This window comes from Trichoplusia ni, chromosome 18 (assembly GCF_003590095.1).
Source record: "Trichoplusia ni isolate ovarian cell line Hi5 chromosome 18, tn1, whole genome shotgun sequence".
Classification (NCBI taxonomy): Eukaryota; Metazoa; Arthropoda; class Insecta; order Lepidoptera; family Noctuidae; genus Trichoplusia; species Trichoplusia ni.
The window spans coordinates 4529055-4555850 of NC_039495.1; the positions used below are offsets into that span (position 1 = coordinate 4529055).

The 26796-nt window shown below is 35.1% G+C and overlaps 3 protein-coding genes and 1 pseudogene across 3 annotated transcripts in view; 3 read left to right on the forward strand and 1 right to left on the reverse strand.

Annotated features, from left to right (window-relative positions):
* Positions 1-26796, reverse strand: part of LOC113502924 (uncharacterized protein CG3556) — a 139310-nt gene that overhangs the window by 27624 nt on the left and 84890 nt on the right. The window lies entirely within an intron of this gene.
* LOC113502931 (3-oxoacyl-[acyl-carrier-protein] reductase FabG-like) lies at positions 17922-18728 on the forward strand. Its single transcript, XM_026884686.1, has one exon. The coding sequence runs from the start codon at positions 17949-17951 to the stop codon at positions 18696-18698; it is 750 nt and encodes a 249-aa protein (XP_026740487.1). The 5' UTR covers positions 17922-17948; the 3' UTR covers positions 18699-18728.
* LOC113502928 (3-oxoacyl-[acyl-carrier-protein] reductase FabG-like) lies at positions 19033-19889 on the forward strand. Its single transcript, XM_026884682.1, has one exon. The coding sequence runs from the start codon at positions 19055-19057 to the stop codon at positions 19808-19810; it is 756 nt and encodes a 251-aa protein (XP_026740483.1). The 5' UTR covers positions 19033-19054; the 3' UTR covers positions 19811-19889.
* On the forward strand, positions 23650-25529 carry LOC113502923 (annotated as a pseudogene).

Genomic DNA, 26796 nt, shown 5'->3' on the forward strand with positions numbered 1-26796 from the left:
TTTTCGGAACTACCTACTGAAGTTAATTGGCTTCTACGTTAATTAAAATTTATTTTTGTTTGTGTTATTTTTTAATATTGGCATAATGGAAATTAGTTGTTCAGTTTTCCTGCGCTTGGTGAAAATGTACCTGTTATTATGCAAACATCAATTTGTTTTCAATTACACTAACGAAAGTTTTAAAGTTGTTATATTTGTATACTAGGCACGTTCAAATTGCTAGGTCAATTCAGTTCAGTCAGATCAAAAATATAGTATGTATATTTCATGGCAGCAGCGTCTTAGTTCGATTACCATGCTTACTATCTACTTACCACTTGAGAAAATATGTTAAATTATTTTATTATTTAAAATGCTACTAGGTACTTTTTATCAGAAACCTCATTACAAACCCAAAACAAATGAATACAGCAAGCCAGAAGGATCATCCTTTTTTAAAACCGTTCTAAAATTGAAAAAAATGTAGCCGACGCAAAAACGCGGGAACAAAGCTGCGCGCTCTTTGGTCGGCCATTCGAATCGTATCGCTGCTTGAGAGCGGTGGGGAGCGCTGCAGGAGTGGATGCCCACTCGACATATATTCCGCTGGGCTACCATGGAAACTCGAATTGAACTCGATAAGTTAAAAAATAAATATTTTTTTTTAGCTGTGTGAATATGGAATTTTGTTAGAAAAATTACGTTCAAATTGTAAGCTGTTAATTATTGTTTTTATTAAATAGGTACATAGGGTATACATAGGTTGCACGTAGGAAGCTAGTCAGAAGAAACTATTTTATATCTGTAATAGCATTTAAATGAATTCTCTAGTTTTCATAAACGAGTTCCGTGAAATAAAAGTCTAAGCTTTATTACAGAGACGAAGGAAACTAATGAAAGAAATAAATTGTCTACAATCTTGCAAATAACCTCAAATGTTGCGGTCTGTGATGTTGAAATAGTGGCTTCTATTATTGTACGCTCTTTTGGTTTGAAAATTATTTTGGTTGTAATGGCAGTCAAGAATAATGAATATTACTGAAACTTATTTCCGTACTGATTTATTATTATGAAAGTGAGAGGATGAGAACTTATAAAAAATACCTATTTTTTTTACAATAGCTTTTTAACGTTTTGATTCCATCTTATCATAGTGCTTCTCGCGCCGAAGGATTTAGCTGGTAATCAACATTTGACAACATAAAATTTGAAAATTCAGTATACACACAGGATGATTGATCCAATAACTTAAATCTTTATGAGGCTAAGATATTTTTGTAAGAAATAACCAGTCCGACGTACAATATTACAGGTCTCTGGGTTAAAGGTTTTCGGAAACATTTCATTCTATGTTGCTTCCCATTTCGTTTTAGCGCTCGCAGTAAATTCTGACATACCTCAGAATTGTAGAATACGTCAGTTTCTTGGAAATCTTAGCGGAATAGCTGAGAGGTGTCTGAATGTCTACAGACGGTGAGGTGTCAATTGTATGTGGAATGGTTACGTTTGAGGTAAAGTCTTACACCGACATTTTAAAATAAAGGTACATATTAACAAAAAAGGTTGATTTGAAAATATCCTCCTTTTTCTAAGTAGGTAGATTACACATAGTAATAATGAGTGGACTTTTTGTGTTAGATGTAAGGGAGTTTTGTGTATTAACTCAAACACCAATAATTTTGTTTTGGTTGGTTAAACATACCTAAATATACGTAGGAAATGATTTAAATCTTAAGAGTTGGTTTGGTTATGAATATATATTTTTTATTTAAATCTAAACCATACTTACTTATTAAAAAAAATATTTTACCATATATCAACATAATCATTTTGCTGGGTACTATACATACATTTTCCTACAAATTTAACTTCACGTAATTGATCTCATCACGAGTACGTGTGGGAGGATCTGTAATAACACAATTTAACAGACTGTGAGGCGAAGTATGTACAGGTGTATATTTTTCTAAGAAAGGTACCGTTTGCATTTAGTTGTCGAATTCAATCTAAACATCAGAAATTAATTGTTATTACTAGTACAATTGTGTTAAAGACGCTTAAAATCTAAATATCCTAAATGACTTAAACATTTCGGGCAGTTTGGGTACACAGCTTTGTTGCTGATTTTACTTAAAATATAAGAATACGAAGAATAATGTTATTTGTTATTTTTGTTTATGTCAACTGGATTATTTAGGTTTAATTCTTGGTAGCCTGCGGCAATAACATGATGAGTTGTTGTGACACGTGGATAAGAAAAACGCTTAAAATAATCTTTACAAGGTCTTTTATGATTCATCGTGCATATCCGTTCGAGCATTGCAACAAAATAAAAAATATCTTATAAAGGTTTCTTCAATTTAACAGCTTGTTTATAACGCTCACTATCTTTTTTACTTGTTCGACATTAGGCCATATTCTCTTGATGCTAAATAACTCAGTCACATAATTTACAAAATTTCTTCCACAAACCACCATCACATAAACAAAGCAAAATAAATTCACGTGAATTTCACTTAATCGTAGGCGATATAGTTTCGAGTTTTTGTCCATTAGTAGCCCCGCTCGTTATGGCGGCAAAATGTTACAGATGCAACATAGCCACGGCTGCGCTCGTGAATTTATGGACAATTGTTTTGCATAAAGCAAGCCAAGTCGCGCGAATAGTTTATTTTTCAATTGGTTCTGTTTTTAAATAAGTAACCATGTGTCGTGTTTGTGTATAATTAAAAATATCTCGCTTTGTTCCGATATTTGTGGTCACATTTGGTTATTTCGAGGTGATATTCCGAAATGCTGGCTGGTTTTTACTTTGTGTTGTTATTTCCATTTAAAATTGTTTTGTAAATAATTGATAATTGTGACCGTGGTTTTGTAATTAAGCTGTATTTGAGTTCTCGTTAATTATGTGGTAGTTATTCGTTACTGAAAATAGTTACCATCGGAGCGTAGAGAGAAAAGATTTAGCAATGTATCCCGCAAAAGCTAGGAATTTAAAAGTGAAAAACATTTTTGATAGCTAAAATGATCTAATTTGAAAATAACCTGTTCATATCAACAAGACTTCTCCATTAACTTATAAAAGATGTCGTAAAGCTCATTCATTTTTTTACCTATCTAGTATTCAACTTATCAAATTTCTTAGGAATTCAGTAAATAATTCAGAATACTTTATTACCTATAGAGAACTAAATATATTCCCAAATCAAGAGAATGAGGCCTTTGCGAATATAAAACATAGCTTCTATTGGAAATAGAGTCTCGTTTGTCGTGATAATATAAAATCGGTCTTATTGAGAATAACATAAATTTTATTATACCCACTCACTGTGACTGGTATTAAGTATATACCTGTATTCTGAGACATAGTCTGGAGGTTGTAAACTTTTATAAGTAGGTAGTAGTATCTACATTTTATTTTATTTTATTCATTTGGAACTTTTGGACTTAAATAAAGCCAGTTTAACACTTATACATATCAATTGTTAGAGTATTTGTAAATTTAGCCCTATAGCTGTACAGCAGGTAAAGATTATAATTGTATATCTAAATGTAGGTTATAGTACGTCTATTTTATAATAATTAGGCATATACTGTATCTGTAAAACTGTATTCAGTATAACTAATTTCCACAATGACGGCGCTCACTCGCGAGTAAGATGCATTTAATTAGGGAAACATCCACAACTTGCTCACTGTGCAGACTTGTCTGAACATCCTATATGTACGATGTGAACTATCACATAGACCACATAGCAACAGACAGGATGTATAATATAGTAACATATGAGAGGGTGAAATTTCTTCTCTCTTCTCTAAGTAGAAGGAAATATCCTGGAGTAGAAGAATTCTTATAGTTATTAAGCAAGAGTAGTAATGAATAGGCTACAAAGTAGACGAAGGATAAAGTCCTTCGCCTATCAATAAACATCAAAGAATCTCTATAAATCTATCCAACTGTTGATGAAGTGTCCTGTAAAGCTTACAGTTACTATACTTCTTTATAGTTAAATTTGTGCAATATTTACAATATGACATACTCGTAGCTACATAAAAAGGCTTTGATAAAATATCACGTGCTAAGTGTCTACACGAAACTTGCAAATGGATGAAATCATTCACTCTACACCAAGAGTTACAAATACTGAAGTATGTAACAACTTTCATAACCTACATTCAAATGAATCATGCTCCTAGCTGTTCATAATTAATTTACGAGTACATACATACATATATACATACATACACCGTACATTGCAAGCTAACTTTTTCATCCTCGCTTCCCGCCCCTCGGCTAACCGCCGAAAGGGTGCGTTACCGCGCAATACCGCCGATTTCATTTCCGCCGGGAAATGTGCGAGATAACTGTACAATGCTCCGCGCATACACTAAAGACAAATCACAAAACACAACCCTACTGCGACGAAATAAAGTTGAATAAAACCTGTCAATTAAGGTCCCCCGTGTCGAAGACTGTACCCTGGTCTGTTCCCATTATGTTTGTTTGCGACGAAAAAATTCGAAAACACTCACCGAAAATATTTTATGGTTATACAAGTTTACTTCCATTGACCTTGCGTGTATCCGCACGCTGCGGAAGGATTACGAAATTAACCTTTTTTGTTTTATTTATAACGCGAACATTTTGAGCTTTATGTGATTTTTTTTGGAGATTTAAACGAAGTTTTATCCATGAAATGTAATAAAAATATATGAGATAGAGTACCTAGTTCTTCTTTAGTCTTTGAACCAGCTAACAGCGTGTCTAGGAAACGTATATCGCGTTAAAAGCACTTCTCAACTTGCCAGTGCGGTTAAGATGGTTGCACTTACACTGCTATTGAGAAGTTGAAATACACGTGTCAAGTTTTAATAGTTGTTTTTATTGGGCATGATACAACACTTACCGTCAAAAACCATAGTATTGATAAGTCAGTCAACATGGTATTGAAAAGACCATTAAAACGTTGTGTAGGTAATATTTTACGGACGGACAGTCTCCGTATTAGGTAAAGTGGTTTCCTAGATACAACTCGTAGCCGATACTAGGCTATCAGAAACAATAATCGGCTGGATTGCTCGATAGCGCATGTGAGCTATAAATAAAGCTTGTTGTTCAAGCCGAAACAACAACCGATACGGGCGGGCTACTCTATATCTATGTTTGCCTGGTACCTGCGTGCGTACATATTCGGCAGCTATGTAAAACGAATAGCAAACTCACAAACGAGTTGTATTTTTGGAATATTTATTATAACGTTTACGTATTTGGAACGTTTAGAATTTTCATACCTACGTCACAAAATGGAGGTTAACTTGTCAGGGGTCCGTGTGTGACGTATTAACTGTGGTGCCGAGCTGAGTCAGTTAAGTTTGTTTTGTTAGGAAACTATAGCATCAGCTAAGTTTTGTTAACGCTCGAAGTTTCCTTAGACAAGTCTTGGGTTTGTACTTTATTTAGTTTCAATTAAACGTCTTGACCTAAAATAACGGAGAATATTTGGTTCTGTTAAGTTGTAATTTTGAAATTAAAATATTATTAGATTCATTACTTTGCGATCGAAAAGCAAAAGAAAAAAGTTACGATAGTACACAACTTAGTAGTTGTTAGTCTTCATAACGCCCTAGTACATCGATTAAGAAGCCATTTATAAAAGACTGGATAAAATAAACAACTAGCTAGGATCCCATAAAAACTTATCACAACGGGTCAGACGAGCAAGCCTTTGTAATAGCGACATTGCTTTAAGAGAATTAATAGCGGTTGTGGAAGAAGAACAATGTTAAGGCACTTACAACTACTCGAGAAAAATATACGCATTTGTCTTATACACGATGTCGGTACTCTTGGATTCATCGTGTTTTTAAAGGAGTTAGAAGAAATGATGAAAGAAATCGGTTCTTTGATAAAATGACAGATGAAAATGAAATCAGGGATAAGTTGTGTAATTTTGTAGCGAAAAATGTTTTTTTTACGTTAGCAAACACAAAACATATTTCATTAATAGTCAAATTAAAGATGATGGCGTCATCACCTAATTTACAACAAATTAAATTGATCGACCTACTAGAAACAGAGTCAAACTTCAAAACATGAGGAAATGGTGTAAAGCTATCTCTTCTTTGAAAAAAAAAACTCCTGCTCTAAAATTTTTACAAACATTCAAGACGCATGCAAAGAGACATCCTGACTAAAAGCAGAACGACGCAAGAATCGAATCGGAGTCACGTCACACGGACTGCGATTGGTGTAACCCATACCTACCACTCGACCAGTTTGCCGTCAAATTGTCCATACATAAACTTAATATTCTATCAATGGAAGATATACAGATATAAGCCATAAGGCTCTCACTTGCCGTCTCTCATAGACACGAAACTAACCCAAACGGCCTGCCATACCTCAAAGGAGCCTAAAATCATTTAGTATCGAATCAGGGGCGAGTGTGTGAAAGACTAGTGATAATATATGACTATTATTTATCTTCGGTCGACAGATATAGGACAAATGTGTATAATAAACTGACAAAAGGACTTAGAAATTGGCTGTAGGTCCTTCCATTTGTTAATAATTTAATGCTAGTATCAGTTATAACAATGAAATATATCGTTATTATGATTTCATATTGTTTGGAGTAAATATTGTGTTTCTTAGTTGCTGTTCGAGATCCATCTGGTGCTATTGACATTGACATATTTAAAATTTAAGTTGTGCTAATTCTAACTGTAATTATTCTGTTGTATATTGTTAATGCGTAAAATAGCGTAGAATTTGACCATATTAACATCATCTTATTTTTATCTTTTTTGGTTTAAGTTTCAAATTGTTACCAAAAGCGGTATTGCTGTTTTGTCACACATCTGTGAAATTGTAAAACCTTCTATCATTGTTTTATTTGAAAAACTAACCTATGGCGTTTCTTGCCAGTTCTCCTCCATGGGAATGACATTTTGGAATCGCTCAATTAGAGTCAGTGTTTCTGCAATCAAACTTTTCTTTAGCGCCAGTTTAAGGCGTACTAAACATTTTAATTTTGTATTTAACTTAACTACCGTATAATAAGTATTTTTGTACCGAATAAATAAGGGAGAAAAAGGGGACCTCAAAATAAAACAGGAAAGGTTTCTTTGATTGTGAAGCGCTAATGACGGCGACAAACTTTGTTGTATGCGCGTTAAACATTGCTAATTGCGTCTGTATAATACGGGCGGAAAAATATTTAGGAAATGTGCATTAGCGTGCAACGTATATATAATAAATACAAAGTAATAAATATAAATACAAATATAATAAATACAATATAATAAATAGTATTAAGTGGACAGGTAAGTTATGGGGAAAATAGTTAATTAGTTGTTTATACTACTTATTTGCTATATTGTTAGGACCTTACATATCATATTTACATACATTTGACACTGTCGTGTAATTAAAAACATTTTGCATTTATGAATCATTAGTCGTAGTAGAACGGTAGTTTAGCCCAATCGTGGCAACTTGATACCGTTAACTATAAAAAACACCTCATGGACCAAGCAAGCAAGTACGTACCTTCGTGACCAGTAAAAAATGACAGCAAAAAACATATGTTGAAAATCAGAAATGAACCAAATAAAAACGTTATCGTTTTTACAGCCAGTGACTTGGAAATCATGGCGACGCCGATGTGTCGAAATGTGATAAATTCGCCTGCTTACCGCAAATATGTATGACGATTGCAATATTTTATGTGTTCTGAAGAATATGTGAAATGACAATGGATCATAAATATGTATGTGCGGAGATAGAACTGTCAGTATTGAATCAACGGACGTTTGAATGTCATCTTTTGTTTTCTTGTATTGTAAAGTGGATGACGGTTTTACGCTTTGGAGGTCTACCATCTACTTTTATACAGCGTTCGCACTAAGTTGACCTTTTTGACAGATTGCTTTCACTGTAATTAATACGTGAAAATATTTCGTAAAAGGAAAGGTATTTCGTGCAAGATTATTTTCAATTCGAGCTAAAAAGTCAAAAATTTTATCGTCAAAATAAATTGTTCTTCTTTATATTTTTTTTGTTAAATTTTATGAAATAAAAACAGTTTAAACGTATCAGCCATGGTGATGTAGTCGAATACCTTTACAAAATCGTTATGAATCGAATTGAAAAGCCTTGATTGAGCGTTAAAATTGTATTGTTTGCAAGTAATTCAATTAAAATATTGAAATTTCGTTTCAGCAAAAGTAAAATCCATTAAAGGACATACGGTGAACGAAAAACTAAGGGATGTGTCACAAGGCAAGTAAAGCAGAGAGAAAAAAATGGCGGCACTCGCCATCAAGACATAGATTTAGGTTCCGTATTACAAAAACTGGCAGTACGTTATTTAAAATAAAACTATTTCGATGCATTAAAGCTTTCGAAAAAATCTCCAGCATAAAATCATATGTCACAAATCCAATCAATTGAGGAAAAGAGACAACGAATGACACGGACAAGAGCGGCGTCTCGCTTTTACAAACTGCAAGACTTAAACAGCTGGTGATAGGGCAGAGCGACATGACAGAGTGGAGCTTATTTTACTGCGTCCGTACCAAGATATATTCATACCGTCATGCGGATACCAAGATAGTGCTCCCACAATTTATTGGACCAGTGGATCAAATGATTTTGAGCTACCTTTGCCAGCGAAGGTATATCTGCCGGTTGTGGATACGCTTTGACAGAGATACACTGATTTAAAACTATCTATTTCTTGCTATTTTATATATTTCTTATTTCATATTAGTAAAATCTATACAAATAATAAAAAGCTGAAGAGTTTGTTTGTTTGAACGCGATAATCTCAGGAACTACTGGTTCGAACTGAAAAAATATTTTTGTGTTGATTAGACCATTTATCAAGGAAGACTATAGGCTATATAACATCACGCTGCGACTAATAGGAGCGAAGATACAATGGAAAATGTGAAAAGAAAAACGGGGAAAATTCTAACCACGTGGACGAAGTCGCGGGCAACAGCTAATTTATGATAATACCAACTTAAATATACTAGAAATGGCTAAAACATGACTAAAAACGTACATTCGGAGGAATTTATTTTTGTAATACAAAAAGAGAGATTTATACGCCAGATATTAACTGTGAGCTAGCCTACAAAAAATATGTTCATAAAATGCGGTATGTAAGCGTTGTACGTAAGCGTTGATTTATTTGGGCGCAGAAATGTAAAAACTGCGACGGCCTGTGCCCACCATTACCTGCGTCATGGGATGTTTTGTGTATCCATGTATAAAGCGGTTATTTTTTATCTGAATATAGAAGCTTTATAATCTCTTTGTTTTAAGATGAAAGAAGGTTTTTTTGTCCACTTACGGGTAAGCATATGAATATGTTTCTAAATATCTTCTCAGTGTATTCAGGTAGGAAATGTTGACTCCTACTATAGGTCTGTATTTTGCTCAAAGAATTAGCATTTTCTTACAACGTAGCAATCCAGCCAGCCTTCTGGGCACGTTTCCCGACTTTGGCAGGGATGAAGATGTCTTTTCTGACGCTCCGTAGATTATGTATATTGTTTATTTTGTATTGATATTAAATTTAATATAGTTTAAAAAATGAAAATATTACATTTAGTAATGTTTAAAATAAAATATAAGTCATTGTTTATTATAGACAACAAATTTTGTTATATTGGTTGCCATAGTTTATTTTAAGGTACTTAATATGTACTATATATGTACATATGTATATCCAATGCCTTTAGGTATACGTTTTGATTTTGTTTAAACTAACGTGTCGTAAATTGGGAGAGGCCTATGTCCAGCAGTGGACTATGATTGGCTGATTGATAACGTGTCTTTATTTATAATATCTCCATTTGTACACTGCACGTCATGCAAGTAGAATAATTTGTCATGCAACGCATTGTGTTATTTGTATCTGCAATATATTTTGGAATTAACAGCAATAACTATTCGTAATTTAAAGTTGCCGATGGCCGTTGTAAATTGAAATTGTTACTTGTTATGTTACTTACTTACATTTTATGTTGGAAATTAAATATGAAAGAAGTTTGTTTCTTTAGTATAAAAGTTTACGAAAGCGCTGCAAAAAAGTAAGATCGTGAACATCTAAACACTGTAAGAGCTGAAAGAAAAGTTAATCTTGGTATCAGCTTGAGTAGTTAGTTAAAGTATTTACATTTTGAATATTATGCAAGATGGCACACAAATTAAAATGTGTCAAAGAGTCTCATTTATTCTTTTGATAACTAATGATAGACGTGGAATCAATTTGTAATATTTAAATATATTTTCTAAAAAAATTTAATTATGGAAGTGTCAGTCTTAAGAATTATTTACATGCCAACGCTTTTTTGAAGATTGTGCATATATTATTAAATGGCGATTAAAGTTAACAAAGTGTATTGTCATAATTAATTACCTACATGTATATTTTTTATACACAATGTCTCGTATGGAGGTCTACCATGTTATGGTTTTCGTAACGACATTGGTTGCAACGTTATAGGTGTGGGCAATTGGAAACCTCCCGGGGGTGCCACACGTGGGCTTATCGATTGGATGAGAGGTGATTACTGGTTTTATTTGGTAAATTCGGTTTCACGTTTATTCGCATGAGCGTGGTGTTAAAATTAATATGCTTTATTGAATTGAAAGATGTTATCGGATAGCGTAGTCTGTAGTGCTCTGACTTCAATTTGAATGATGGATTATTAAATTTTCAAGTACTTTGAAGAATTCACAATTGTAGATTGCTAGTAAATGAAAGTGTTTGTTAAATCATCAGAGACTCGGTGATTTAGGTATCATCTTATACGGCTTCTTCAAGACGTAACTACGTAGTAATATTCTATATTCTGTAACCTAACTTATACATTTTTTTATAAGTCACGACTAGATAATTATCGCTGTAAGCGATAAGACCGCCATTGTGAACTACACTGTATGTAATTAATTTCATTGATGTCATTCTTCGGTGTACAATCAAGAATATAATATGCTATTCCCTAGAATTTTCTTATTTTGATAATTCACAGTTACACTAAATTCACTGTCAATATGAGACCTAAAGTTTGAGACATAATCTACAAATCCTAAATTGTCCTTTCATCTAAAACATGGAAACTGTTCAAATTGCACTCAAGATTCCGTTGAGCAAACCTAGAAATAATTATGAAGTGGAGAGCACTGGAACATAACATAAGTAAGCTCAGATACGGCAAAGTAAGACCGAATGCAAGTCGCAATCCGCACGTATTACCATAATAAAGGTGTCTGCATGAATACGATGAACTACGAGAGTGTTATGTGTTTCTTATTGCAGGAATAATCCCGTTTCCTTCAACTAGTTCTTACTATAAATTTGAATCTGCTCAGATTCTCAGATCAGAAAAAAGTAGTGTTTGATATTGATACTTCATGATGGTAGGCTGTATGGTTTAGGTCTTTGCCTATGACATAAAAAAAAACTGTTATGTCATGTCAACACTGTCAACTCTGAAAACTTTTTAAATATCGATAACAAAGACAAGGCTCACAAACTTGCACTGCTTTATACAAACCTCTTTTGTGCACGTTCATCATAACTTTTGTGTTCAAGACAAAGTTTAATAAAATCTGACTACTAAAACATGAAAAGTTGTTTTAATTAATGAAAAGTGTTGACAGTATCCAACCGATGGCGAGTGTAAAGACAGCAATTTACAAATAAATACTTTTTTAGAAACTTTTTAGGTAAATACTTAACAAAAAATACTTTAACTATTATAATAGTGCTGCTAGCCATCAATAACCCTATCAAAGTTTGATTTACCAGGACAGCAGAATTCATGTTTTACAGAACGGTACTCCTTCTGAAGTACCAGGGCGACATGAAAATGGACTGGTATTCATTTGCATTGCTAACGTATACATTTCATGAACGGTCGGACACGCTCTCACATCGCTGGGCTCCTATTACGTTTCGAAGCAATTATATAATTACAATAAAAACATTTTCCTTTGTTTGTTCTTTTTGAATAACAATGTGTTTTAAATTGAATGACAATTAAAATCTCGATTTCATTAAGCAATATTATTTTCAAAAGGCCGGAATAAAAATGAGATTTGTTACACGTAACAACAAATTTTTATTTACCTACTAATTTTTACCATTATTTGTATGCACCTAAATATTAGAGTAGTTGTAAAGGACGAGGATTTTCGAACATCCCAGGACATGACCGCATTAAGGCTAAGCCTCACATAGATCTAACTCTAGCCGACGAACATGAAATTAATTAAATTCCAATGAAGTGTGCAAATACCTCAAAGTGGAGATCTGTATGAGGGCAAAGCGATTTTGTTAAGGGTTTCCTTTCCAATTAGCCCCCACCCAAGCGAGTGCCTTCCTCAGGATATGTAAAATTGAATGCGGTCTGATGAGACTTGGAATTGCGTTATTAGTTTGTTTAGGACTAGTTGGTTCGGATAGCAAAGGCTACGCATATTTTGTGGAACTCCTGTCAGTTAATGATCGCCTGGTACGTCACGATATATGATCTTTAGTTAAATGAATTAATTATTATTACAAGTATTGCTTAACTTATTGGTTGGGTTGGAAGTCACTTAACAAGTCACCTGCGTTTTGTGAGTTTAGTACAATACGCCACTCATTAACCAAAATAAAAATCGTTCACCTTTTAAACTAACTTAAGTTTCATTTGCAAAATAAAATACAAACTAAGGGCGTGTGCACACATTAAAAAACGATGACGGTCTCTGCTCGGTGAGGTGTTTCACCCGCCACGCTCCGGCAGATAATCGCGTTTGATCAGCGTTCATGCGTGATAACCGCGGGTGAACACACGCCTTTATACCTTCGTTTATTTTTATACGGGGTAACGTGCGTATGGTAATATAGTTTGAACAGGGAAATTAAATTCTTTACAAAATACCTTATGATAAAATAATGTGTTTTTGGCTAACATATTTACTGAAAAAGGATTATAAAAACAAGAGTCAAATTTGCCACAAAAAGGAGCAAATTAAATCGAGTATGAGCCGAAGTCATCGATCATTCCCAAAATAACGCTGGCCACATAAAAAAGGAAAAAATATGTGAGCAATAAAAAATATCAGCGAAACAGCAAATAAATCTACTGCGAAAGTACCAGGATTACATATTGCCACAGGTGTTCTGTCCTAATATAACCTCTCTTGGACTGACCGCTTTCCTGAAAAGGGTCCGGGGCAATAGGGCCGAACAAAAATATCCAGCAAAATATTCGCGTGTCATCGTGTAATTAAATTGTCGTCGCCTCACTGACAACAATTGATACGGATGTCAGGATAACTCAAGTGCCTTTGTTATTTTTTTCTTGCTAATTGCTACGTTAACAATTAAATGTATTATGTATATTAACAAAATTTCTACATATAAGGATTTGTGAAAAATGTAATTACACCGACAGGGGTAGAGTAAATTAATACGATTTGTAACTAATTACGTCTCATAATTTCCATCTTGGCGAATTCGAAACTAAATCTGCTCGTCGAAATAAGTGAATGCGATTACAATACTTTCGAACTATGGATACAATGTGCTCTAAGCAAACTAACAAAAATATTCAGTGAATGCCAATTTTTCCATTATTCACATACAAATTTCGATAAAATGATTGTCAAAGTAATCAATCAAAGATATTCGAATCATTAATCATGACAATTCGTGAGCTACAATTCATCGTAGTGGATATTAAAATACATACATGTGAGGGAAGTTGTCAAACATAACGATTTATGTTCTCCTGGTACTCTAGTCAGTCAGATACTCCTGTTAGGTTAGGTTAATTGGAACTAAACACAGGTATATGACGTACATACGATAGGCTAGCAATTATGCATTTCCAAAAAAAAACATTTTAAAACGTAAGCAAAAAATCACTAAGCTTTTTTAAGTCTCCCGCAATCACTTACTGAGATAGAGTCACAAAGTCACAGCACGAAACTGCATTTAAAAGACAAACATATCAATCAGCTTACAAAGTTAAGGCAAAGCAGTAACATTTAACTTACAATGCAGATACAAACTCTTAAGTGAAACCTAAGTTATACAAATAGCGAGTCTTGCAGTTTTATAAGTCGGACTTCAGCGTCCAAGTCCGGAATAAAAATACAGGGACAGTTTACATAGAAACGATGTCGCGGTTTTGTTGCGGACTTTGTACTAAGTTTGTGTGACGTTTCCGATTTATCGTTTAAAAGTTTTGGTAAGAAATGACCTAGTTTTGTTTAATTTTTTTTATTTAAATTATAATGTTGGCACCTACATATCTACTGCTGTCCTAGGAATTTATTAACTTTAAGTTACATCAACATGATTTTTATTTGTTTTAGTTTTCGTGTTATCGTTATCTATTATCTTCTATTATCGTATCATCATGAGCCCATATTTTTCGACAGCTGGACTCAGGTCTTCCCAATTGCACGCCATCGAAATCTATCTTCTTATATCTATATAGTAACTTCCATTAATTTAAAAGCACCTTCACTGCTATTAACTTATTAATTTTTATTAATTTCACAGAGAGCCAGAAACACTCAACATACTCAAATCTGATAACACCCAAACACTGCGATTACAAAGTGTGTCCGCCAGGAAAACTTCAACTATTCCATAATGCATGCAAACGAATCTCCGATAATTTTTCATCCGTCCATTTTCCGGGTAATAATTCCCATATCAATAAAGATATCATCTGCATCGCTCGTAACGCCATCTATATATCATGATGAATGCAAATTTCAATAACGGATCAGCTTGGACGTTGATTGGCAATAATCTGAATCGCGCACAATGCTTCCGTCTTGCATTAATTAATACTGGCTGGGTGTGTGCAGTTTGCGCGGTTCGATGAAATGTCTCAAATGTGTGCATGAAGTTCTCGTGTTGTTAAGCTATTTTTGTTTTAATTATTGTCTTTATTTGTCGTGTATTACTCTATTTGATCAGTATGTTGTATAAGAATAGGGTATTTCACTAAATCTAAAAATATAAATATGTTTAGGCCGTCAGACAGATTTCCAAAAAAATATCGAAAAAGTATTTTTGTTTTATCATATAAATTAATAGTGAGGATGATAAAAAGCACTTAAGTACGGTATCGTACTAGTAAGTGACGTCACATGAGATTTTAAATCACTGTAGTAGCAGTTTTTTGTTTATGAAGGAAAAACTACGCATCCAATATTTTTTGGCAATCCGTCTGACGGCTAAACAGTTTATTTTTTTGTGAAATACCCCTATTAAATGAAATAAGTAAAAAGTAAAAGATGTTCCTTAAACTTTTTTTGATTTTCCTTGCCAATTTACTACAGAACTAAACTCACCTTATCTCAGATTTCCTTTTACCAGGAGCTCATAAAGTAAAGCAGCCGTTCCCCAGGACCGAGTGCAGAGTGTCTGCTGTCCTGTCACTAACAGATGTGAGAGCTACGTAGTTATTCTCGTGTTACGTGTCTTGCCGTTGACCCCCTGTTTATTCAGCACTATGATAATATTTTAGTTCGTTCAACGGTAGATAGGTGCCGGGTATTCTAGATAAATTATATTGTTTCTTTTTTTTATTTATGTCGGTAAAAATCATCATGATAGAAACCAAGCAAGGAAGGTATACATTGTTATGTTTTATATTAGTCTTCACAGCAGAAAAACATAAAAGATGACTAGCTTTGTTAACACGTTACTTTCAAGCAATAACCTCTATTTTTCCAGAACTACACACCCCACACAAATTGTATTTAGTTCAACGAACGCACAAAGCAGTATTGACATTTCGCCACACGGAGCAAATACGACAAACAAATTAATTGCTAATGAAATTGCTATTGTGATCAGTCAACACTCAACCTAAATAAACAGGGGAACATGACAAATAGCCGCGTTTTGTTCATAATTAATTAAATATTTATTACCTGCTGCGTATGGTTTTTGCGATTGTACTACAGCTGCATAAATTATGTTCTCCTGGTACGTTAATTTGTATCCTTTGTTCAGATTCAATGGTGGGTAGGTAAGCTACTTTATTAATGCGCTTTTATAACTTGACAAGTGGCATAATTGACATGTATAATTTTATTAATTATAAGATTGAATGACGTAGCAATTTATGCCGCCTCCGTGTTCGGGGCTGTGCCAGGTAAATCAACGTTTGGGGTATTTCTTTCTTTGAGTTTTATTTTATTAGCCGGCAGCAGATACGTCATGCTCCCTTAGTCGTCACTGCCTGCGGTGGCGTCTTGGGTCGGGTCACCTCCTTCCCTCAAATATGGCGAGGGAGGTGATGGCTGACCCTTGCGTCATACTCGTGAACGGGTGCTGCTTGCGGTGGCTGGTCGGTCTGCTGACCTTGGCCGAGTAGTTGACAGTTTAAGTTCATAGTGGCTTAGGTACCATGACCTCAAATTTTTGTTTATTTGGCACGGCACCTACACACTTATTTTGATATATTTTTTAATAATTATATTGTAAATGGAAAGACAGCGTGCTGCTGGGGAGTTTGTTGCGCCGTTTCTTCTCTCACAGCAAAAGCACTTAGGAAGCGGTGACGGGTGGGCAAAACTGGGTGCTGTCAATGTAATTTGACCTTCAAAAAGTGCTACTTAGTAGCCTAATTTGAATAAATGACTTTTGATTTTGATTTTGATTTTGATAATTAAACAGTTAAATTACTGAATATCATCATTTATAAATATTATCATCGTCACTGATTAGTTTTTCAGAAACATTGTCAAACACGTAAAAGCTTACTTAAAGCATTATCTGGTCATATATACGGTCTGTAGGGGACAGAAATAGATAACAAAACTTTGCTTTTCACAAATGTAATCTATTAATGTCCCTCTTGCAAATGCGACCAATTTGTAGTGTATTTTCACATCGCACAAGACAATCAATCGATGTCTAAAAGTCGTTTTGTTTTAGCAAAACAAATCTAAGCTAGATACGAGGTCCGAAGTTCCAAGCAAGTCTATCTTGGTCATCTATTCCAGCAGATACTATTGATTACTGTTCTCCTGGTACTTCAAGGCAGTGAAGTGACTATCATTCTGCGCTATTTATTTTTTTATCTACTCTTGATATAAAAATTAATTACTGATTACGTTTGTCCATTTCAATCAAATTTCCATACGGCGTGTAGTTTGACCCAACTTGAAAGATAGGATAGCTTACATCTCAATTATATTATTGCAAATTATTTATCTACAACCTACCCGCCTATTTCCCTGCTAACGAAGTCGCGGGAACAGCTAATTGTTTACAACATTTTATGTATAATGTAAAATCATATAAGTTTTACACGGCCTTGAGAAGACACTGAATACATAAACGGCTTATTTTCTTTAGCGGTTCTATAGTCACGAAAAGTACTTTATCACTGCATTTTTAATTTAAGTACCATTCCGCAATTAGTTTTTTATTACGTATAATCTACATTCAGACAGCACGTGATATTATTACGAAATTTTCATGCGCAATGTGCATGATTTAATTCCTTACTAGATAGACCTGCGGTTGCGGTGCCAATCAATCACAGAAAAGATAGACAAAGATATTCATAAAATCAAGACATTCGGCCGATTATTCCATTTTTTCTTTATTATGCTTTTCTTGAATGCTTACTTTGCATACAATAAGCCAACATCATATCCTTAGGTTATATAGCTGTAGAACACTGGTTCTAAATTTTTTTACCATTGTTGACACTGAATTTCTATAGTAACTATGCAATCAGAGATGAGTAAGTTGAATGTGCTCATTAAAATGATAAGCTAAATACCTTCAATAAAACTTAGTCTATCTACTATCTTAGTAAAATTATCTCATTTCTTTTGATAACAAAATCAAAACTACAATATAAATAATCTCGAATCCAAGACGGTTGAGTGAACAGTTTTTTTTACAGTTTTAGCAAAGATGAGTTTCGCGGACAAAGTGGTGTTGGTGACGGGAGGCAGCTCGGGCATAGGCGCCGCTGCGGCCGTGCTGTTTGCTAAGGAGGGGGCGGCTGTGGCGGTGGTGGGCCGCAACCGAGCCAAGCTGGACAGCGTGGCGCAACGCTGCCGAGAGCTGGGCGCGCGCACGCTCCTCATCACCGCCGACATCGCCAACGACCAGGAGGCCAGCACCATCGTGCAGAAAACCATCGATGAGTTCGGAAAACTTGATGTTCTTGTAAACAACGCAGGAATGACGCATATAGCGTCAATACTTGCTGATGATATCATGAAGTCTTACGACACAGTTATACGCACAAACCTTCGAGCTACAGTCCACATAACCAGTTTAGCTGTACCGCATCTTATAAAAAGCAAAGGGAATATTGTTAACATATCCAGCACTCTAGCAAGATTGATTAATACGACGATGCTATCGTACTGCATTTCTAAAGCTGGTTTGGATCATTTTTCAAGAGTCATATCTCAAGAATTAGGAGCTTTTGGAGTAAGAGTCAACGTTGTAAGTCCTGGGCCTGTTTATACTGACATTTTGGAGAACGCTGGACTTCCTGATCTGTATGATGAATGGGGTACAGAAACCCCTCTAGGGAAGACAGCTCAGCCCGAAGAAGTAGCCGATATGATACTGTACTTAGCCAGTGATAAAGCAAAGAGCGTTACTGGTGCTAACTTTTTGATTGACAATGGTTCGTTAGTGAAGAAATGAATGCTATTAAAAATGTTATATGGACTCTTATTTTATTTTCTGTTTCTTTCTGACCTTAAATTTCCGTTAACCTGCCTCTTGTAAATAAACTTGTCTCTGTGGATCTTATCAATCAGGATTCTGCTCTTGAAAGAGGTAACTGAAGCGCAATCATCAATCATTAAACTCTTAGCATGAAACAGCAGACCTACTTAGCTACGACACAATTAACGTAAAAGACAGTTAGTAGCTTATCATAAATTGCATATTTTTTCAAGATTGTAAAAATAACGCCAATGTTAACAAAAACTTGATAAGATAGGTAGGTTTAAATATATTGCATTGAAATACACACTGTATGCAGTGTAATAAATTGTATGGTTACGATGAGTTTTGCGGACAAAGTGGTGTTGGTGACGGGAGGCAGCTCGGGTATCGGCGCCGCTGCGGCCGTGTTGTTCGCTAAGGAGGGGGCGGCTGTGGCGGTGGTGGGCCGCAACCGAGCCAAACTGGACAGCGTGGCGCAGCGCTGCCGAGAGCTGGGCGCGCGCACGCTCCTCATCACCGCCGACATCGCCAACGACCAGGAGGCCAGCACCATCGTGCAGAAAACCATCGATGAGTTCGGAAAACTCGATGTTCTCATCAACAATGCTGGTATCACACATTTGGCAGGACTACAGAGTACCAACATTATGGAGTCATACGACATGGTTATGAACACAAATCTTCGAGCCACGGTCTACATCACCAGCCTAGCGGTTCCTCATCTTATATCAACTAAAGGAAACATTATAAATATATCAAGTACGCTTGGAAAAGCCTCGAATAAACGAATGTTGGCTTACTGCGTATCTAAAGCAGGTTTGGATCATTTTTCTAAAGTCATAGCTTTAGAACTGGCGTCATCTGGAGTGAGAGTAAACACTGTGAGGTTGGGACCGGTGATAACTGATATTCTGGAGAATGCTGGACTTCCCTTTACATGGGATGACTTGGCTAAGGAAACTCCGCTTGGAAAAGTTGCCACTGCTGATGAAGCAGCTGATATGATATTATTCCTGGCAAGCGATAAGGCTAAGAGCGTCACTGGGGGTGAATTTACAATAGACAATGGCATTTTGATTAAATAAAAATCCCAGGTTTTGTTTTTTATAACGACATTAAGTAAAAAAATATATTTAAGTAATAAACGAATCAAGTTTTATGCAATTTGAAAATCATTCCACAAATTTAGATAGTTGGTTGAAGTAATTTATTTTCAGCCGTAGTTCCAATGACTAGTGATAGTCCAAGGTCTGTCAGAAGTAATAAAACATTAATATTGTCTTTAGTAATGCAACATATAAATATGCGTTTAATGAGTTGACTGTAATATCAGATACCAGATATTGTTCGGGTAACTGGACTTCAAATGCTGAAACTACAGGTTTCTTAAATATATCACAAGGATATACAAAAAATATATAAACTAAGTTTCGGATTCGTTTTATCTGCTGTAATCTGCAATTATGATTTCTATTCTTAGCACACTAATAAAGAGTTATGAATATTGTCTATTCAATAATTTAATGATAATTTTACATAATCTAAATATGTAGTCCTAATCAAATCCTTAACAGGAATGTCAAGGCATGTCATAGCTTATATGAATAGAGCTGTGGCTAAACTAATAGTAGATAACAAGGAAAATAAGATAATGATCTAGTAGACCGCCAGGGAGACCACATGTACAGAGATAATACTAAGTCCACGCGCGCTTATCATTTATATAATCAATCTACGAAGTCAAAAGCCACTTGTAACTTCTTTTCCATGCTCAATTAGTGGATTTTGCAACTGCTGCACTTCTCATATTTCACACTTCGTAACTGGCACACTTCTCAATTGGTGCACATCGCAAAAGGACCACTTTTTAAGCTGAGTGGAAATTTGGAAAAAAAAATCTGTCACTTAATATATATTTTTTCGGGTTTAGGTAATTATTTTATTATTAAATGATGTAACGGTTTACTCACGCGTATTTATCGGGGTAGCCCGACTAGTTTCGGACCCAACCGGAGTCCTTAATCATGAGCAGACGCGGCGGGATCGCCAGTCGAACGTTCGACTCGCGATCCCGCCGCGTCTTAATAATGAATCATCCTCACGACAGTTACTATCAAAATTGTTTTATTAATTTTAGATCATTTTCGTAAAATTGTTATCAACAAATAATTTTAATTTAGTTTTGCATGCTGACTACAACATAGTTATCAAAAAATAAATATATTCACTCGTAATCATTGCTAATCGTTTAAGAAGGAAACACAAGAGACTCCTGTGTGAGAACGTCCATGTCGTCTGGTAGTTAACTGCGTACTGCTTGTTTTCTAAAGCCTAAGTTGGTAGAAAATAAACTTTTATAACAATGGGCAATTAAATAATTAGGTTAGAAAAGGTAGGTAGGTAAGTGCTATCCTATATAAAAAAATATTCTTGACCCCTACAAAAATTTGACAAGCGAAGCTAATCGGGCTATCCCGCGATAACAACATGTCTGTTAACCGTTATTTAATAAAAAAGCGGAGTAATGCAAAGCTTCCAACTCAGATAACTTACAACTAAGCATGAGTCCTCAATTCTGTAAGGAGATCTATTTACATTTTTTTGGATGTCTATCAGGATGATACAGCAAGAACTTGAGAGAAAAAAACTGCATTATTTTGATATCAAACCTGTTTTGACTACCAACTATTTGTTATCTTAGTCAGTATGACTTGACAAAAAGTGTTACGTAAAACCCAACATAAACTGATTATCTAATATTAAGATTTGTTTCCATAGCAACTACATAATACGTATATAGGAAAAGTATGTTTTTGTTATTTTGGTTCTCACTATTATTTATTTATTTTGATCTATTTACGTAACACACCTTGACAAAGCTGCATTTGCATTTATATTCTGCCTATTCCAACAAATTTCACCATGCTGGAGAAGGCGAAGACTACCGATTAAAATCACCGGAGAAATACTCTATTGCTTTTCTCTAGGAGCAAGGGTCCTTCACGGCGACAAAGGTTATAATGGCATCTCTTTCCCCAATATTTTCACTGGTGTGCTTTGGTGGTAGTAAACTCATAGTTGGGAAAGTGCTGTCTTTAGACAGACTTTACGAATTCTGAATGATGATAGCTAGAGAATGTTCTCTTTTGCACGTGGCACGTGTGACGTGGTCAACGCGTGTTTGTTTATACTAGGCATATAATATAGAAATAGCAAATCAGATATATCCTAGTGATTACTGATTATCGCCAACCTTCAGCACCTAGTGTCCTATTGTCAGAAATGATTTGCACTTTCTGATTACACGTATTGATTATCTTTGCTAAAGTAAGAATCTTTCCGTAATTGTTTTCGTTCAATAGTTCGACAAAACCAAAAACTATTTAATTAATATTCGCATTTTTAGGAGTTTTCAAGTTTGTTTTCAAAAACTTTCCAATTGATTGCGAGATTCAGTGTCACTTGCTATGAAACAGACCTATAGTTTTTGTACGGTTTATCCCGAAAACTTAGATTTTGCAGACTGTCCCTACTTCCGTCTCGCCTTCCGTTTTGGAGAAAATCGAATAAACATGCCTAGGTAGCCGGTGGCTCGGTTTATTTGCTGTCCAGTGTATTATTAAACTGTAAACCCAAGTATTTGTTTTTTTTTATCTCTAAAACACACCATCATAAGTAAAAAAAAACAAGTAATTTAACATTCCAATAAAAAAACGGTAAACCAATTAAAGCTGTCAACACAAATGATGATTAATCATACATTTAATTTGGAGTAAAAGATATATTCGTAAATAACAACCCTAAATATTATATATCTCACTATCTGTACAAGTAAATATTAATTATAGTAAACAAGTAAGTTTCACAATTTTTTAAATTAAATACAAATTAAAAGAAATACAATCACCCTATTTATAGATATATCATCAAATAATCGCTGACTGGAAGTGATTCAGCACCCGATAAATAATTTATTCCTAAATAGGGCTCCGCAACCGAACGGTAAAACGGTACATGATGACTAGTTTGACAGTTGACATTTTATGAGAAGACTAGCTGTTGCCCGCGACTTCGTCCGCGTGGTTAGAAGATATAAGTTATGATTTATGCCTGCCCTGTTCCACATTTTCCATTGTATCTTCGCTCCACTAATAGGAGCGCAGCGTGATGGTATACCTATAGCCAAAAATATTTTTTCAATCTGAACCAGTAGTTCCTTAGATTAGCGCGTTCAAACAAACAAACTCTTCGGCTTTATATATTAGTATAGATGTATTTTTGTCACTGTTACAATAAGTCCTAAAAAGAGAGTTAGAACACTATTGACCGACACAAATATGATGTTTGCTTCGTCCTTGCTCTATGATGGTACGGAACTCGGGCGCGTTTCACTCACACTTGGCTGGTTTTTTCCTTAACCACTAACTATGGTCTCTTCTATACAAGGTGTATAAAAAAATCATTTTAAATATGTTTAAAATTTTCATGCACCATGAAAAAATAATCATTGATAATAATAATAATTTATTTATTGTGCATGTAAATTAAGAAAATTTTAAATTAAATCGGTTATATGACGAAAATTTGTCATCCAAAAAAATAGATCATTCATTCATGTTTTTTTATGATAGGACACCTTTTTAGGTTGGTAAGGTTTAGCAAACGATAAATTTGCTTTGTTGACATTTTTTTTTCTGTTTGCTTTGGCGTTGTGGCCTCCGTGGCCGCCTTCTGTGCCGCTCTTGTGCCGCTTTCTGTGTCTGAGCTTAGACATCGGACACTAGATATTTATTTTCATTTATGTTTTATTTTAGTTAACCCCAAATTAGGACAGGATCTTTATAGAGTCTAATTTGTGAACTGATAACATAATGATTTGCGTTTTGGTGTTGTCATCGGACTAGTTGAACCTGTTTAAATACCGCCGAGTCCGAGTATGTCTCCTCAGTTATCAGTGAAACATTACCAACCATGGCCGCGTTACTAGTTTTCGTGTCACTGCTGGCAATACTAATTACTTTAATTTACTTCATATCTAAAAAGAAGTTCAGTTACTGGGAAAAGAAAAAATGTACCTTTCATAAAACCACTGCCTATTTTGGGCAACTACGCCAAGTTTATGCTTCAAAAGCAATATCCTGGTAAATTACTACAAGAGCTTTGCCGGAAATTCCCCAACCAACCATATTCGGAGCTTTCTACGGTACGGAACCTGTCCTAGTGGTACAAAGCCCAGAAATAGTCAAAGATGTCTTTACAAAAGACTTTTATTACTTCAACGGTAGAGAAGCCTCACATTATGCAACAAAGGAAATCACAACACAGAACCTCTTCTTTGCCAGTAATAACAGGTGGAAGGTGATTCGACAAAACCTGACTGCATTATTCTCTTCGGCCAAAATGAAAGAAAATGTTCTACTTGATTGAAAAATGTAATCATGGTCTGGAAGACATGCTCGAATATGGGACTACTACCAAGAATAATGTCATTGAAGGCAGGGACCTCGGTGCCAGATACACCATGGACTGCATCTGCTCCTGTGCTTTTCGATCGAGTCAAACGCTATGGGCAAAGAAGGAAACAATATATTCAGAGTTATGGCTACTCGAATCTTCGAAGCTTCAAATACAAGAGGTTTTAAAATGATTATGAGAGCTGTTTGGCCAGCCATTTTCTACGGAATGAAGATGCAACTCTTCCCATCCTCCATAGATAAGTTCTTTTCTAAACTTTTGAAAGGAGTTTTTTGAAAGCAGGAATCACAAACCATCACCAAGGAACGATTTTGTAGATTTAGTTTTAACTTTTAAGGAAGACGATTATTTAGTTGGCGATAGCATCACCAACTCGAAGACCGGAAGAAACGACAAAATACACCTGAAAGTGGATGACGACTTACTTGTGGCGCAGTGTATCATGTTTTTGCGGCAGGCTTCGAGACATCGCGACTACTATTAGTTTCACTTTGTACGAGCTCGCAAAGAATCAAAAAGCGCAAAGCCGAGTCATTGAGGAGATAGACGAATACTGTACACGCAGGAACAACAAATTGGTCTACGAATGTATCAACGAGCTGCCGTATCTCGACGCTGCTGTGTACGAGACTCTCCGGATGTATCCTATATTCGGTGTGCTCACTCGTGAAGTGATGGACGACTACGAGTTCTCTACTGGCTTGCGAGTGGACAAAGGAGTCCGAGTTCACATCCCGATCTATCACATCCACTACAATCCGGACTACTTCCCAGACCCTGAGGAATACAAACCTGAACGATTCTTGCCTGAGAACAAAAAGGATGTGAAACCTTACACCTTCTTCCCGTACGGAGAAGGACCCAGGATCTGTATAGGTAAATATATTTTCATGCTTTGAATTATGGCTAATACTGATAGTAAATTAAACATTTCAAGTCGAAGCATAAATATTTCTTGTTTTTGCTGATAGCTTCTTGTCTTAGGATTCCTGTTTTTCTAAAGCATGTCTAGTGTGTCCAGTAAATTTTCTTGCTGCCTTGTTACTGGTTGACGTTTTATGATATAACATGGTACAAACCTCTTTGTTTCAGGAAGTCGTTTTGCGAAGATGCAAGTTATGTCTGGACTAGTCACCATCTTGAAGGAGTATCGAGTCGAGCTGGATGAGAATATGCCACAGTCTCTAAAGTTGGATCCTAGGACTTTCCTCATTGCGCCTCGCCAACAGGCCTTAACATTAAGTTCACGAAACGTGAAGGGTGGGAACAGAGAAGATGGGTCCGCATCTAAGATCTTCATGAATGATTGAAATCTGCTGTAAAGCTAGACGCGATAATATCGCGTCTAGATTTGCAGCATTTCATCAACCTCATTGTTTGTTATTTCTCATTGTAATATTTAATGATGTTCAATTATTTCTATGATGCATTTGTTACCCAATATCAAGATTTGTACTCGACAAACTCAGGGCTGTTGTTAAGCAGGCGTCCGTACTATTAGCATCTAATAAACTATATTTCCCTATATTATTCGTAACATGCGGTTTGGCTTATGTTGTGAAAGCGTAGAATATAGTGATTAATGAAAGTACATAAACCGATTTCGTAAAAGATCTGACGCAAAGCCAGGGTACGGAAGCGCGCGGAAAGCAAGCGTTAGTTTTGCAACTGTCCATTCAAAAATCCATCATAATGCCACAAGTTATAGAGTTATATTGAAATAAAAACGTGATCGCAGTGCGTTCGCGTTGCCTTTCTGTACTTGACGTTTTAGTTTTGGATGTCAAATTGATGCTTATCGATACAGCAGTTACATAAATTTAAATCAAAATATTAATTTGTGTCAGTGGATTTACGCATTAAGCCACCAGCCAGCCTACAAATGTTATAAAGTCAACCATTGTTCATTAAAAATCATTACGCAAATTGTAAAATATTTACTTTGATTATAATTATTAAATAATAGAAGCAAAAATTAAGAACAACGTTATTTTATTTTAATAACTTCTTTTCAAAATATTACAAACTAACTAAACCTTGTCCAATATGTGAATAAAATTCGATTAAATTTAGCTAAGGATAAGGATAATAATTTTTACTTTTAATCGACCATCATTAAAATGTGATGAGCGAATTAGAATTCATTAGTTGTCATAATACATAAAACATACATTACGCATTATTTAACAGACACCGTGCTGCTGGAGTTTGTTGCGCCGTTTCTTCTCCACAGCCAGAGCACTTAGGAAGCGGTGAAGGGTGGGCGATGCGGGGTGCTATCTATTGATCATATTTTTATTATATTTTTCGCTAACAGTTCCTCTTCATGTCAAAAACTTATTACTTACATAAATCGTTTTTTTGTATTTAGCCTGCTAAAATAATATATATTATATATGACTTAAATACTTGAGTTTTTATTTTATAAATGCTTCCAATAGCTTCTTCAAGAAATACTTTTTGATTAGCGAGAAATTCTGGTAATGTTTTCACTAGAATCAACATCATCATGAACATCGACAGAAAGTTCTAAAAAAAGCACATGCAACTTTTTTATGAATAATGTTAGTTTTCGTAAAATGCTCTGACTTAGCAT